This window comes from Mangifera indica, chromosome 9 (assembly GCF_011075055.1).
Source record: "Mangifera indica cultivar Alphonso chromosome 9, CATAS_Mindica_2.1, whole genome shotgun sequence".
Lineage (NCBI taxonomy): Eukaryota > Viridiplantae > Streptophyta > Magnoliopsida > Sapindales > Anacardiaceae > Mangifera > Mangifera indica.
Window position 1 is genome coordinate 17904074 of NC_058145.1, and position 15906 is coordinate 17919979.

Here is a 15906-nt window from a genome sequence, read left to right on the forward strand (position 1 = left end):
AATGGGGTTGGTTTGTTTTCTGCTAAGTTGGTTCACATGGTGAAAGTTTAAATCTTTTCTCTTTTATGGTTATGGGTAGCAGAAGTAGGGCAGAACAGAAGATCTCTGTTTCGTTTGATTTAGGTAGCTTAATAAAAGCCACAAGCAGCACTGGCTTATTCCTTCAAACACAAGAAATTCCCCAGATTTGAGACACTGACAAGAGAAAATCATACTCAATACCAAAAATATAAAAACAAATACTAGTAAAATAGCTGCATAAACTAAGAACAAAGCAAGTGCATTTAACTATGAAAGAAACAGAAATAACTGCGAATTCCGCATTCAAGAAAAGAAGAATAAGACAATTAGCAGCCGAATAATCAAATGAAATCTTTTACAAAGGGTAAACTTATAGCTAACCTTGATGGTCCAAAGCTAAAGGTCAAGGAGGAGCCTGAGCCTTAGAGACTGCGAGAGGGAGGAAAACGAAACAGTGAGTTGGTGCGGCGGAATTGAAGAAAAAAAACTGGGAAAAAAATGGAGATGCGGGGCATCAATCGCGGTACCTCTCGCATGCTAAGCGAGCGCTCTACCATCTGAGCTACACCCCCAGTTGATGGTCAGTCGCAATAATAATTATAAGATTGTCATTTTATGAAGCAGACGGATGCAACACTGACGATCAAACTGCAGCAAATTGCTACAAAGAAGACTCTCACTACAACATCCCAGTCCTCTCCAGAAACAAAATGCCCACTTCAAAAATGCTCTCAAGTTTTGTTCTATCAACATGAATTTTTCGCATTTGAATGAGAATTTTTGAATTCAAATGGTCATTTGGTCAGTTTAACTTGACATGAGAGCGTGAAAAATAATTGATCCATCGGCATAGTTGTTTTTCACAAAGAGTTAAAGATGTTTATTTCCTATCTGGAAGCTAATTTTTTATTTTAAAAAAAAAAAGAAGCTCCAGGCAAAAACGTGGCTGCTCAGCTATAATATGCTAAAAATTAATGAATTGTTTTCCATCATGTCTATCTTGGGATTTTGTGCTGAAGCATTAGCAGAGAACTATGGAATTTGTGAAGCTTTTTCTTGTAATATAACAAAGTATGCTTTTAATTACATGTGCTGGGGCTTTGAACTCCAACCAGGAAGGCCAATCGGGGAGGTTTCGGCCTGGGGGTCTTTAGTTTATCAAGTTAGAACTTTGAATGTATGTTGGGGCTTTGAACTCCCCCACAACCAGGGAGGCCAGTCAGGGAGATTTCGGTTGTGATAATTGCTGGTTTCCAATTCCATGGTGGGCCAATCTTGGTTACAGAGTATATGGAGGAAGTTCTGACAAATTCAAAAGCTGGGTTCTATATCAATAGTGATGTATTTGGAGCAGAAGATGATTTTATAACCTCACCTCACCTCAAGTAAAGCCAGATGTTTCGAGAGGTAATGTGATTTCTCTTGGTCTGTCTTACTATTGTCTCCTTGTAATCATTAGAATTCATTAAAGGGGTCACTGCTGGAAAACAATTGATTCTTTGTGTGACTGATGCAAATTCAGATGGTTAGTGTTCTAGCCATGTGTTTATGGGAGCAAATGCTAATCAGAGTGAACCTTGTTGAGCTGGGTATCCAGGGCAAGGAACTCGCATACTTGGACCTTTAAACGAATAGTAGAGTGTAAAATCAATTAAACAAATAATTATATTTAATAGTAAAGAGAAATGACAAAGCATAGAGGAGACATCGAGTATGTATAGACAAATCATATAACTTGAAAATTAGATTGAATTTAAACCAAATCAAATTTGAGTTTAGATAATTAGAGTTCAGTTCAATTTAAAAAAGTCAATCTCTAATTTAAGTTTAAGCTTGATGAATTCTTTTTAAACCAAACTCAAACCTAAGTTATAAATCAAGTTAAAATGATTTCATATCGATACATATTGATTTAAGCGACATAACTTTAGTTATTTCGAATTAAACTCATTTAAGTTTATAAGTTTAATGAGTTGAACACCTTCAAACTCAAACTTGATAATGCCATAACCCTCATGCTTGAGTTTGTCTATGATTAATTTATTTCGAATTTGATTGAGTTGAACTAATAATCAAACTCAAGTTTATTCAATATGAATCCAATTGAAAATATTAATTAAATAGTTTATGAACTACTAAAGTGTTAATATGCTTTTTAAATTATAATTTCTAAAAGTAAAATTGTAACAATTATTTTACGATAAAGCAAACAATATCTTGTAAGTGACATATACACCCTTAAATTAGGAGAAATCCTTTTAAAATTTAAAATTCAGAAGAGTGAATATAATTCTAAATGTTGCGACTTGAGAGGGCATTAATGGAATCTAAAACTTTCATATGGGGGTTATTTGCACTATTTTAAACCCATGGAGATTTTACAATATTTAAATAATATTGAGGGACTTCATAAGTAATTCTTTTAAACTTGGCGACTATTTCCCACCCAAGGCATACTTTTTCTGCACATTTCCACCCATTAATTTTGAAAAACCCATTTACTTATCTATGGGCTGTTAAAAAAAATGGATTCAAGGGTAAAATCGTCATTTTATTTATAATATTAAAAATAAATTAAAATTTAATCCTCTTTTCCCCCCTAAACCCTAAAAACTAACTATTTCTCATTAGACCAAGTTTTGAAAAATAGCATTCCCCCTTAGGGTTTAGTTTTTAATCCCCAACGTCAAATCTGACGTCAGATCTGGGCTGATCGAAATTCCAGAGGAGAGAAGAGAGGCCATCGGAGCATGGTGGTGCATTGGGAAGGCTTCGTTATCGACGATGACACCGAATTTGATATTGGGATTGAAAACTAAACCTTAAAGGGGAGAATGCTATTTTTCAAAACTTGGCCTAGGAGGAAATGGTTAGTTTTTAGGGTTAGGGGGAAAAGAGAATTTTAAGGGAAATTTAACTGCATGGATATGGGTGGGTCAAAGTTTGGCCTTTAAACTTCTCTATAAATACGCAAATAGTATTTGGCCTTTAAACTTCTCTATAAATCCGCACCGCATCTTCTGTTGTTCATAGCGTGAGTTTTCTTCTTCATCACTACCAGAAAAAAATGGGATCTTTTCTATCAAGCTTGTTTGGAGAAGGATCAGATGGTAAGAATGCATCAACATCATCAGAAACTCCTGCTATTATCGCTTTTCATTCTTCAGAAAGGTGGCAGCTCCACTTCAATGGCTGTAAAGATTCTACCCAACTGGTACTATTAACGCAAAATTTAATATTTCTCTAAGATTCTTTTTCATGCATATTTACATCTGGGTATTGAAGATCTGATTTTTTTAATGTTTTTTTGGTTAAACTCAAAAGCTGGTTATAGATTTTGCTGCAAGTTGGTGCGGCCCCTGCAAATTTATGGAGCCAGCAGTACAGGAGATGGCTAATAAATTTTCTGATGTTCAGTTTGCCAAAATTGATGTAGACGAACTATCTGTATGTTCTTCTATCTTAAATTTTTAAAATTAAGTTGACATTTTGTGAGGAATTATGGTGAAGATTGAGTTGGACTGACTGATTTTATTCTGTTTCCTTTGGGATTTGTGGGTTGTGATTTGGTAGGATGTGGCACAGGAATTTAATGTGCAGGCAATGCCTACATTTGTGTTGATGAAGCAAGGGAAGGAACTGGATAGGGTGGTTGGGGCCAGGAAGGATGAGCTTGAGAAGAAGATTGTGAAGTACAGAGGACGAACTTGAGAAGAAGAATGTGAAATACAGAGCTCTATAAAAGGGTTTTCTGCATGCGTGTTATTCACTTTGTATTTCTAATTCGAAAGAATAATTGATAATGTAACTATATTGTTGCTTCTGGGTTTGAGTTAATTCAGAAGATTGTGAAATACATATAATGATATGGGTTTGAGTGAATTTTATATTGCTGGCTATATTGTTTTCTCTGAGTAGTGTAGCTATTTATTTTGTTTTCCAAATTCTGCATTCCAAGTATCAGCAACATTGATTAGAAACTTAATTCGAAAGTCATATTTGTACTCTATGTGTCTTCCTAGTATACTAGCATGTTAGATATTAATCATTTTGAAAACACAGTTCATCACGGTTTTGTTTTTGGGTTTTGCAAATCAAAACACATCTTGACAATTTAGGAGGATGCTCTCATACATACCCAACATTTCTCTTGTTTTGTTGATATAAGATTTGCGTCGAGGTACAAAGAACACCTCCAATGAATAATAAGACAAGATTGGTTAAAAAGTTTGTAAACTTTTAAATTGTCAAGTTATTTTTTGAGCAAAAGCTTGATGAACTGAATGTTTCGAGGAGACAATAACTTGATAGTTGGATCAGGATGTTAACACTGTGAACATTGTTGGATGTCCATTATCTTGTGTAGATCCTAATGCAATGGAAACTTGATGAGTTTGATTCGTCTACATGGACATTGCTTGTACTTAGTTCTTGTTGTGCGTTCACCATACGCAGCCAAATAGTCTTGGATGTGAACATGTCCGTTGTTCTCCATGATTCTAAGAAATCTGCTTTTTGGCAAGTGTCATTTGTTTGGTTTTTTATATCAGGTTTATATCAGGTTGTTACACTGTGAACATTGATGGATGCCCATTATCTTTTGTTGATCTTACTGCAATGGAAACTTGATAAGTTGATTCCTCTACATGGACATTGCTTGTACTCAGTTCCTATTGTGCGTTCACCAGACGCAGCCAAATAGTCTTGGATGTGAACATGTCTATTGTTCTCCATGATTCTAAGAAATCTGCTTTTTGGCAAGTGTCATTTGTTTGGTTTTTTATCTCAGGTTTATATCAGGATGTTACACTGTGAACATTGTTGGATGCCCATTATCTTTTGTAGATCCTACTGCAATGGAAACTTGATGAGTCGATTCATCTACACGGACATTGCTTGTACTCAATTCCTATTGTGCGTTCACCATACGCAGCCAAATAGTCTCGGATGTGAACATGTCTATTGTTCTCCATGATTCTAAGAAATCTGCTTTTTGGCAAGTGTCATTTGTTTGGTTTTTTATCTCAGGTTTATATCATCCATGAGCATCTGATACACCTCCCGGATTTATAACAAAATAAGAACAGTTGATTATTTGATTTCATTTTCTGGATATTCTTAAGCAGAAAACATCCTTACTGGCTTACTGGTAAGATATATTGTCTGTTAAGAGTATGTGTTTAAAGCTTTACAGAATGAAAGCACTTGATTTGTATACAGGGAATATTTCAACAGATAAATGCAAATACAACTTCATGTATTGGGTTGAAATCCGGTTGTTTTATTTTGTTCAAGATAATTGATAAAACTAATTTGTAGGGTTCAATTTGATTGAGCTGATTGAGTTTGAATTCAAAGAACTGACGTTGAGCCAAGGAATGTGTTCATTTCATAAAACGAGCCTATGTTCCAGTTTGTTTGAATATTTGAGTTCAAACCGGTTTGAATTAAATTTAAAATTAAATTGTTTTCAAACTGAGTTTGAGACTTAACCTATCTATCTTAAGTTAAATCCTTTAGATTTGAGTCAATTTTGAGTTAAAGTTTGTTCAAACTTTGGCACAAATTAAATCTAGCTTTGAATTGTTTTAAACGCTCGAATTGTTTCTTAACATCAAAAAGAATGGTCGGAACTGGGGAGCTAAGTGGCTTTATTATCCTACCCAATTCCAACAATTTTTTTTAATGTTAAGAAGCAACCCAAGGTTGGATTTGATTCAGACTAAATCTGAAGAAAACCCAATTCAAGATAGATCCTAGATTAACAAATTAAGATTTAGACTTAACTTAAAAATAATTTAATTTTACATTTGATCCAATATGACTTGAACTCAAATATTTAAATAGGTTTAAACTCAACTTGTTTAAAATAAGCTTGATTTTTAACTTAAACTACTCATTCTATCTATACTCAAATTCAAGCTTAAACAACTCAAATCGAATCCAACTCCACTTGCAAGCTCTCTAATTTAAAAGAACTAAGTGTTTCAGGTATGTTTGTCACTGAATGTCTCTTTGGCTGAAAACAAGATAAATTTAAGGAGATAACACAGAATTTTTCTTTTACATGTCAATACAATATAGAACGATATCTCTCGCTCATGATTTATATGAATAAGTTCTAGTATAAATATAACAGATCTAAAGTTCACAGGTTAGGATGAAAATTTTATGAATATAATTTGTTTGTAATTTCATCACTCCCTTAGACAGTGTAGGATTGCTGAATTGTGTCGATATCGAGCCCCTTTAGCCGAACTACTGACTCCACATGCCCTTTGAGTGTATTCAGCTCTCTGAGTCTGCAAGAATTAGGGATCAGAAATGGCCGGTTGATCAAATAGTACTAGAAGTTAGATGTCGGTACGATATGTTTACCTTGCGATCTCGGCTCGTCTTTTTGCCTCTTCCGCCATCTGGTTAAGTTCTGTGAAACTACTGCGGTCACTGAACATCTTGGTGTCGGGTGCCTGCAATCCATGGAGAGTCCTCTGTGCATGTGCCCATTTAAGTTCACGTTCTTCTTTTCCGAAATCCTTTTTTTTCGTGAATGCAGTCTGCGAAAGAGCAAATTCCAGCTCAGAAAGTGAGCAAGGCCCATCACTGCTTAAGTTATGCTGTTGAATTAAAGATATACATACTCTTTGCTCGATGACAAGATCCCAAGCCTTCCCACTCAGAGCGTATCTGATGAAGAACTTTATAAAATCAAGAGGGATATAAGAGATGACGCTATAAAGCCAGATCACACCAGCCCAACCCCATCCGATTCCTTCTATTGCAGCAAAGCTCCAGTTTGCATAGACAGCAATTACCGTAGCAATCTGCCCGCAATAAATATGATACGACAGCAACACATAGAGAGAATGTGCCCAGAAATGCAGGCAAAGAATGCCATTCACTTACCAGCTGAGCAACGGCAAAAGCAAAAAGAAGTAACAGTCCAGGACGTTCAACGTAAGACCAACTCCTAGCTCTTGTCACAAAAATGAGGGCCTGACTGATTATGCTCACTTGCAGGTAGACAGCTGAAGCAAGCTTTCTCCAGTCATTGACATCCTTCTTCTGTAGGCTTGAAACTCCAAATGTACGCTGAATATTACATACAAGAGTCTTGAGTGTAAGCAATGTCTAAAAGAATCTAAAGATCAAGCATCCGCGTCACATCCAGCACAAATTCAGTAACATGATAACATAAATGTAAATTGCCTTACAGGAAAGAAATCTGTCTTGTATGCCGCCCAAAAGAAAATTACTGTCATCATCGCTAAGTAACCACCAAAAACGATGCCAGTAGTAAAAATCTCGGCCAACTTCCAGCTGTCTGGCTGGGGGGATGGTTTTACCCTATCCTTTGATATTGTCATAATGGTACCTGGCTCAACATTATCCATGTAAGTTTCAAATAGAAATGCTTACCGACTCCAGGCCCCTCTCCAAAAAGGAGGGGAAAGAAAAAATGAAAAGAAGAAAGGCGAACCGTCATTAAGAATAGCAATTATCAGCACCATGAAGGGTGGAAAGTCAAACTGCCATATGAGAGCTAGTAGCATGAAACCAAGCTGTAATCAAAAGGAAAAGCAAGAATGCTAAATCCAAAGGTGCAAGCTATTTTTCGAAGCACTCCAGTATATTCACAACTGCAAAGTTGCAATAACCAAACAACTTACCACAATACGAATTGTAATGGAGACTGCATATATCTGCAACATGAAAGAAATCAATAAGGCACCAAAAAGAAGGAGAAGCAGAAGCGAAGTAAATAATGTTGTCGTTCTTAAAGCTTCTCATCACATTCACTTGCAATGTGCAGAAGTAACCACCAGTCCTAGAAAGCTCATCTTTGCTCTGGACTTATATAGCACCACAGATCTGAAGAAGCTTAATTACCAGGTTCTAGACTGAAGTCATTAGGATTAAGGATGATTAAGATGAACTAAATAATGATTCTGTAAGTTAGGCATATGAGTTAAACAGGATGGCCACACAAAAAACCTATCATCCAAATGGTATGTAGAACAACTCAACCCAAGGATCAGAATTAACACTCACCGTGTAATTTTTCATCCTCTGGAATATTGCCCGACTAGTTAAAACAGCACTAATGATAACACTAAGACCAGGTTCAGTCAGGACAATGTCAGAAGCGCTGCGAGCAGCATCAGTTGCATCAGCAACAGCTATGCCAATGTCTGCTTTCTTTAGAGCAGGAGCATCATTGACACCGTCTCCAGTCATTCCACATATATGTTTCCTAGCTTGCAAACGTTTCACAATCTCATATTTGTGTTCTGCAATTAAAACAAGACCAATGTTTCTAATCAGAACTAAAGCTGCCGACCACTAGCTTTGCGGTCCAGTAACATGTAATTGACAATTACAAATTTAAGACAGGTTTCTTGCCATTAGCAGGTGAGGGAGAACTATGGCCTTGGGCTAAACTTAGGGTATCTATTACAATTTCAGATTTTGAAGTAAATTGAAAAAATTGATCAAATACCAGGGAAAACACCAGCAAAACCATCAGCTTTCTCTATGAGCTCATCAACAGGTAAAGCAACAATTGACTCATCTTTGTTCTGTCCTAATAAGGCTGATGAAGGATACATGTTGGTTCCCATGCCCAAACGACGTCCTGTTTCCTTTGCTATTGCAAGTTGGTCACCTGCAAAGAGGGAGAGGTCAAACAAGTGGAGGCATTAATCAGTATGATAAAGAAAAAGTCAAATTAAATTCCATAAGGTGTAATAAACAAATGACTCCTCTCAACAAAGGAAGTATTATTAAGCAAAATGCCTTGGAAACAAACATACAAACATTGACCGAGTATTACAAAATAGTGAGGACATAATATGATGGAAGGGAGAAGCACCTGTGATCATTTTCACATTCACTCCAAGATTCAAAGCCCTCCGAATTGTTTCTGCACTATCATGTCTAGGTGGATCAAACAGAGGCATGAGACCAATAAATTGCCATGGGCCTCCTGAGCTCTCCTTCCTTCCATCTGGAACTTCCTGAGAAGCAATTGATAAATACAGGCTTTTAAAATATGAACCATTATCCCTTTAATGTATGACTGAAGTAACTTGAAAATAGAACCTATAGATATTAACATTAGGAAGCACATATACCTGGTATGCCACTGCAAGAGATCGTAATCCACGTTCTGCAAACTTATCAATCACAGCATGAACTCTCCGTTCAATCTCTGATCTGTTGAGTGCAAGATTCAAAATCTGAAAAACAAATGACAATCATTAATTACTTTAAATGGCATTCCAGAAACATTAAATAAAACCAATTAGTCGTTGATGGTTATACCTGTTCTGGTGCACCTTTGCTGACCCGATGCATTTTGCCTTCACTATCAATATATGTCAAAGCAGTTCGCTTATCGGTAGGGTTGAAAGGAAGAAAGTGAACTTCTTGAATATTAGCTCGAGCCTTTCAATTTGCAAACACAGAGAAAACAGTGTCAAAGAAAGATCAAAATATATAAAACAATGTTAAAAGGATATATCAACAAGAAACCCTGAGTATCAATGTTGGCTACAATTGAGCATTACGAGTTTAACCGATGTAAAACAGAACTCAACTATTAGTAAACATACCTCTTTTGGATCAGCCAACATTCCCACAACAGCAGTGTCTATTGCATCTTGGTTTTCCAATCGGGAAGCTCGAGCCGCCATCAGAACCACAGTGTCTGTGTCTACCCCTTTTACAAAGACCTACAAGAATAATCCAGAAAAATGAATTATAGTTGAGAAAGTAAAAAAGTCGACCAAAATTTGCTGATAAGACATTTTACCAACCTCAATAAGATTCTTGTCAACTGTTAATTTGTTCAAAGTTAGAGTTCCAGTTTTGTCACTGCAAAGAACATCCATGCCTGCCATTTCTTCTATTGCTGTCATTCTTTTTGTGATAGCTCCCTGCAGCAATTAGGCAAAGAGCACAACAAAAATTATTGGCAAGTAAAATAACACTATTGCAATAGCTATTAAAACCAACCTGCTGAGACAAGCGGTGGGAACCAATTGCCATTGTCACAGATAGAACTGTGGGCATTGCAATAGGAATTCCGCCAATAAGGAGAACAAGTAAATTATCAATTCCAGGTCGGTATTTCCTGTGTTGAATTGGGTACATAACAATGATCTCTATTATCATCCCCACTGCAATTGAACAGATACAGAAATTTCCAATAGCAGTCAAGACCTGTTAGACAAGCACAAAAATCATTATGTGAATACTTGTATAAATAAAAGAGAAGATTTGAAAAGCAAAAGGAAAATCAAGAAAAGAGGTATGCTTTTAACACTGCAATCAGTAAGGAATATCAACAGAAGAAAATAAAAGAGAAGACGATTTGAGGCGTCAATCACACAACAGAAGTTGCCATAAGTTTTAAAGTCTGAAAGAACAACATATATATATATATTTTTTGTTCTTTCAGACTTTAAAACTTATGTGTAAAACTGAGAGGAGAAACTACAAATGAAGAATGAAGACCACGACTATGGATGCTTCATTTATTAACACAAATTCAGGTACCACACTGCTTTAATCATAAATTTCAAAATTTTCTCTCTTTTAATACCTTCTGGAAGTGCCCGACTTGATTAGTGGAGTCCACAAGGTGTGCAGCCTTTCCGAAGAAAGTATGAACACCTGTGGCAATAACCACAGCTTCAATCTCACCCTGTTTGCAAGTAGAACCAGAATATACACTGTCACCGGGACCTTTTGTCACAGGAAGAGACTCGCCAGTAAGAGCAGACTACAATGTTCACATAGAAAATTGTAAATGGAATGCCTCAAGTTAACCGAATCAATCTGAATTCTGCTAACAAAAAAGCAAAAGTTGCAGAAGCACCTGATCAATTTTCAATGGATCACCTTCCAGGAGACGCGCATCTGCAGGAATAATGTCACCAAGCTTAACACTGATTATATCACCAGGAACAAGAACAGCAGCTTCCTCCTCAATCCACTTCCCATCTCGAAGAACCTGAAAATTTTCCAATCAAGATAATATGAAATCAGGAAACCATAAAACAAAAAGCTCAATATAAAATCAAGATAACAACTTAACAACATGTTACTCGAAAGATTATACCTTGGCTTTAGGAGCAAGACGAGCCATAAGAGCTGCAGCAGCATTACCTGCATTGTTCTCCTCTATGAAACTTATGGTTGAATTGATAAGAAGCAGGGTTATAATCCCAACAAAATCTTGCCAGTCTGGTGGTTTATTCTGAACGAACAAGTTTCCAACAGTAAGATTATCAAAAATAAATAAATAAATAACTTTCTTGAAAAATTAAGAAAATTATTGTGCTTTCTAGGGATATTAGGCCAATACAACATATAATACATGAGCAAAGTTGATTTTTTTCTCTCTCTTCTTTTTTTTCTCTTTCAATTTTCGCGGTAACCAACCAGATGAAGAAATATATAAAAACTGAGGCAAAGAAGACTTACTCCTCCGTTGGCAAGTGCAATAGCCATGATAGCAGCAGCTTCCATGACCCATGAGAGAGGGTTCCACATAAACCCCAAAAATTTGAAAAGCTTACTCTCCTGCAAACACAAACGATAATATTTTCTTTTCAAGTTTAAATTTTTTAATTGTCAAAGAACTCTTCGAATATGAAAAATTTTCCAATATTCACAGGAAAATCTCCACGGAAAAAAGATGAAGAGGTAATAATGAACACCTTTTTCTCTTCAAGCTTATTGTAACCACATATTTTAAGCCTTAACTCAGCAGCCTCTGTTGAAAGACCCTGTCTGTTACAACTCAAAGTCTCAAAAACCTCTTCAATTGGCACGTTTTCCTGCAACCGAAATATCATATTCATCACAAAACAAAAATCTCAGAAACCAAAAACACACAACACAACCAGAATAAAAAAAAAAAGAGATGGGTTGCTCTGTTTTCTTTCTTTCTTTCAGTACCAAATCCACAGACTCCTTCAACACAGCCTCCAGAGCTTCAGCTTTGCTATCCATCTCTCTCAGCCACTAAAAACCCTTCTCTTCTCTCCCGAATTGAACCTCTTTTGAGCTCTAACAAACCATGCCAACAAAAAAGTAGCTGAAAACAATCGAAACACAAACAGAGTACTCCTCAACACAGAAGAATTATAAGAACATTATAAAGAGAGAGAGAGAGAAAGACGGAAAGTTGAGAGTTGGTGGGTTGTTGTCTCTGTCTAGAATCTTAAAGTGGCAGCTTTTTGAGGGTACATTTGTCACTCAACAACTTAGATCATGTACTTGGCAGGTACACTCAGTCTCTTCTTATATTCTTTTTTTATTCTAATTCTTCTTCTTCCTCCAATTCTTTCACCTTCTTGTATTCAATCTTCTTGATCAAATCAAAATCTATATCAGTGAATTTTACATTAGAAAAAAAGTTAACTAAAAATGTTCATCAAAATGGATTCAATCATCTCATGAAAATAATTAAAAGAGAAAGTTGTTTAGACTAGAAATGTAAGTCATGAGTATTTAGCAAGACTTTGTTATTACGCAAAAGCAACCTTAGGAAATTTCACTTTCATCATATTTACATGCTCACTCCACCTAAGGTAGGTTGAATGTTACGTAATTAGCTATACATATTTTCACAATAATTTTAATTCTTGAATAACTCTTCCTTTGTATTATTTTGTTCACACACATTGTGAAATTCGGGTTAAAAATTAGATTCGTTTTTGTTAAATAAGTGAGTTTGAATCATTCTTAATGTTCGAGTTCAAGTTAACTAAATTCAAATTTAAAGTAAAATTATTTTCAAATCTAGTTTAAACGGTCAATTGTGAGATAGTTTTTTTGTATTTGACTTAATATTGAATTAGACCTTTTTGGATTTGACTTATATCAAAAGTAACACTCTTTAATGATCTTAAATGAAAACAAGTTGAGTTTTAGTCGATTAAGATCAGATTTAAAATAAAAATTATTTTCAAATTAAATTTAAACTTCAATTCAACAATCTTAAGTTTAAACATTTATAAGTTTGATCTAACTCAAATTTAGCTTTATTAAATACTCTTGTATGACATGAAATATTTCTCATATTAAATGATTGTTTCGGAGTTTAAATTAAAGAAATCATGTAATAAAATTAAAATATGTGACAATCAAAAGAATGATGTAAGATTGAAGTAATGTTAAAAATTATGCATAGTTAAGTGAGAGCAGGAGTTTGGAAGAGAAGTCCCTGTTAAAATGAGTCATTGAAGTCAGCGGGGATGCTTGTCATTTTATTGTGTTATTTTAATTGGTTTCTTCTCATTCACCTTTTAAATTCATTCTATTCAATTCATTATTCGTAATTTGAATGAATTGATAAATATTTTTATACATTAATAACGATTATAAATATAATATATATATATATATATTTGTATTTTTATAAATCGGAGATATATATTGTGTTTAGGTCAAAGTGAAAACAATTTTTTTAAATAAAATAAAAGTCTTAATTTCTCAGGGACAAGCAAAAGCAACCCAACCTTTGGGAATTTTCTACACTGTTTTCGAAGGAATGGGGAAACTTCAATATTACCCCTTTTATATTTTTACTCAATTATTGCTTCTTCTTTTTTCCCTATTTAGCTTGAATCTTTAGTTATTTTCTAAAAATACTTACTACTATAGTCTATAATTCAATTATTTAATCAATTCTTAGACCATGATTCAAGGTTTAAGATATTGCTTGGACTAGTAAAAATTTTTAATCAATCTTTTCGTTATAACTCATGTTTTTAAGTTATGATTGAATTTCATATAATCAAAGGGTCAATTTATAAGTTCAATAGTTTATTTTTTTTATTTTTAAAAATATTAATTTAAATAAACAAATGGTAGAAAACCTACTAATCGAACACAAGAACACAACCATTTATCAATACCCTTTTTAACACAAAAATGGATAAACCCACGAAAATTTGAGGACCCATCATGTTGCCTTCTTGACATACTAAAGATAAGCTACCAGTGATGGTGATGAATTGTTCAAACTAGCCAATGGATGAATGCCAATTATCATGCACATGACCTTTGGGTGATGGGTAATAAAAGAGATTAAATTTGATTTGAATCAAGTTTAAACAAAGTTCAATTTAAATCTAAAGAGTTAGTTCAACATTAGTTCAAAATTAATGAATCAAAACTCAAACACAATTTAAAAACACTTTCACCTAGAATTTGGTTTAAACTAACTCAAATTTTAATATTTAAATTGTTCATGCTTAATTTGTATTATAAAAATGAGTATAATTTTTGTCTTAAATTTACTTGATCAATTTAAGCTGGAATAACTTAGATGTAATCCAAGTATAGTAACAAAAAAATATGTATTAAATAGTACTATACTAATTAAAAAAACTCAATATTTGATAAAGGCAAGATTATGAATTGATTTTGAGTTGTATAATTTAAATAGAGAAAAAAGAAGATAAAAAGAGTATACTTTAGACTTTAAAAGATTTGGGAATCCATTAATTGAAAGCAGGTAACTCCATGCTAGTGCATTTATTATTCTATGGCAATCAAAGAAAGAAATACACACATGCTTTTGCTTCAAGATTCCCATTCTTTATTTATTTTTTAAAAATTTCAAGAGAATTCTATTCTTCTATCATTTTTAAACTATTAGATTAATATATTTACATAATTAAAATACATATATACATATAATTTTTTAGTCCCGATATCCTGACTAGAGAATTATTCTATCTATATATGTTTGATTAAAAATTTGTAACCAACAACTTCTTTATTTGGATACAAAATTCAGAATTGACACTTAAGAATTCATATCATATCATAGGTAATGAATTGATAATCATCTTTTAGGTGCCAAAATTTCAATCTAATTGGCAATCTTTTCAATCTTAAAGTTTTTTTTTTTTTTCTTTTTTTGTGTGACCATTCAATCTTAAAGTTGTTAGGGGTCAAAATTATTGCATTACCTTTGAAAATGGAATTGACGTGTAAACAAAAAATACTTGAAAAGATAGATAAGGCCCACGAATTTATCACTACAGCAATTGCACAGACACTTCTACATTCGTGAACCCATCGATTTAATTTTTTATGCCATCTCCACAAAGGAAAATACACATTATTTTTTTTTCTATTTATTTAAAAAATTGATTATTTATAATAATGAAGATAAATAATATTTCTCTGTTGGGATGCCGCTAAAATGATATTTTTTATTAGAGAATTAGTGAATTCGTAAGAAGAATATTCACTAAATTATTGCTGAGAGCCCAGAAGCAGGAAAGACAGAAGAAAAGAAAGAGAGAAATGCTCGGGCAGAAGGCCCCTATATCCATGCATAGAATCACTTTCGAGCAGAAAAGCTATAAGTACATGATATCACTATTTTTAAAGGACACTGAAAAGTAATTTCACTTTAGGGCTACTCAAGCTCAAATCACAATTTGGATCCATAAACTAAATTTGAACTTGAATAAAATCTAGTTCGAACCAAGGTTTAAAAAACCGGACTGGACCGGCCGGTTCAACCGGTTGAACCATGAACCGAATACTGTAGCGATTTTATAATTAGAAAAAACCGTTTTTTAAATTTTCAAATTGAACCGTGATTAGCCCGACGGTTCATGTCCGGTTTGCGGTCTAGTCCGGTTCACAATTCCAAACCGGGCCAGCACATTCACTGTTGAGTCAACAGATACAATGTAAAATAAATTAATAAAACATTATTTTTTATTGTGCCACAGTATTTTACTACACCTTTTCTTTTTGATCTTTTTAATTTTATGTATACCACTTCAATAGAAATTGTTTTCGGCATTGTCGACGTTGCTCAAATCTAGACCTGTGTTGCCGCTGACG

The 15906-nt window shown here is 34.2% G+C and overlaps 2 protein-coding genes across 2 annotated transcripts; one reads left to right on the forward strand and one right to left on the reverse strand.

Moving 5' to 3' along the window:
- The first annotated feature begins 3033 nt into the window (after positions 1–3033).
- On the forward strand, positions 3034–3920 carry LOC123224774 (thioredoxin H2). The gene is made up of 3 exons (XM_044648487.1): positions 3034–3235; positions 3346–3468; positions 3595–3920. The coding sequence occupies exons 1-3, from the start codon at positions 3089–3091 to the stop codon at positions 3730–3732; spliced, it is 408 nt and encodes a 135-aa protein (XP_044504422.1). The 5' UTR covers positions 3034–3088; the 3' UTR covers positions 3733–3920.
- Positions 3921–5958: 2038 nt separating this feature from the next.
- Positions 5959–12450, reverse strand: LOC123225601 (plasma membrane ATPase 1-like). The gene is made up of 21 exons (XM_044649694.1): positions 11989–12450; positions 11748–11867; positions 11512–11610; positions 11147–11284; positions 10904–11038; positions 10628–10807; positions 10039–10245; positions 9840–9959; positions 9636–9755; positions 9346–9468; positions 9156–9260; positions 8894–9038; positions 8522–8686; positions 8074–8312; positions 7692–7724; positions 7502–7583; positions 7236–7396; positions 6928–7113; positions 6663–6845; positions 6400–6578; positions 5959–6323 (listed from the first exon to the last, which is right to left on the reverse strand). The coding sequence occupies exons 1-21, from the start codon at positions 12040–12042 to the stop codon at positions 6227–6229; spliced, it is 2871 nt and encodes a 956-aa protein (XP_044505629.1). The 5' UTR covers positions 12043–12450; the 3' UTR covers positions 5959–6226.
- Positions 12451–15906: the final 3456 nt, after the last annotated feature.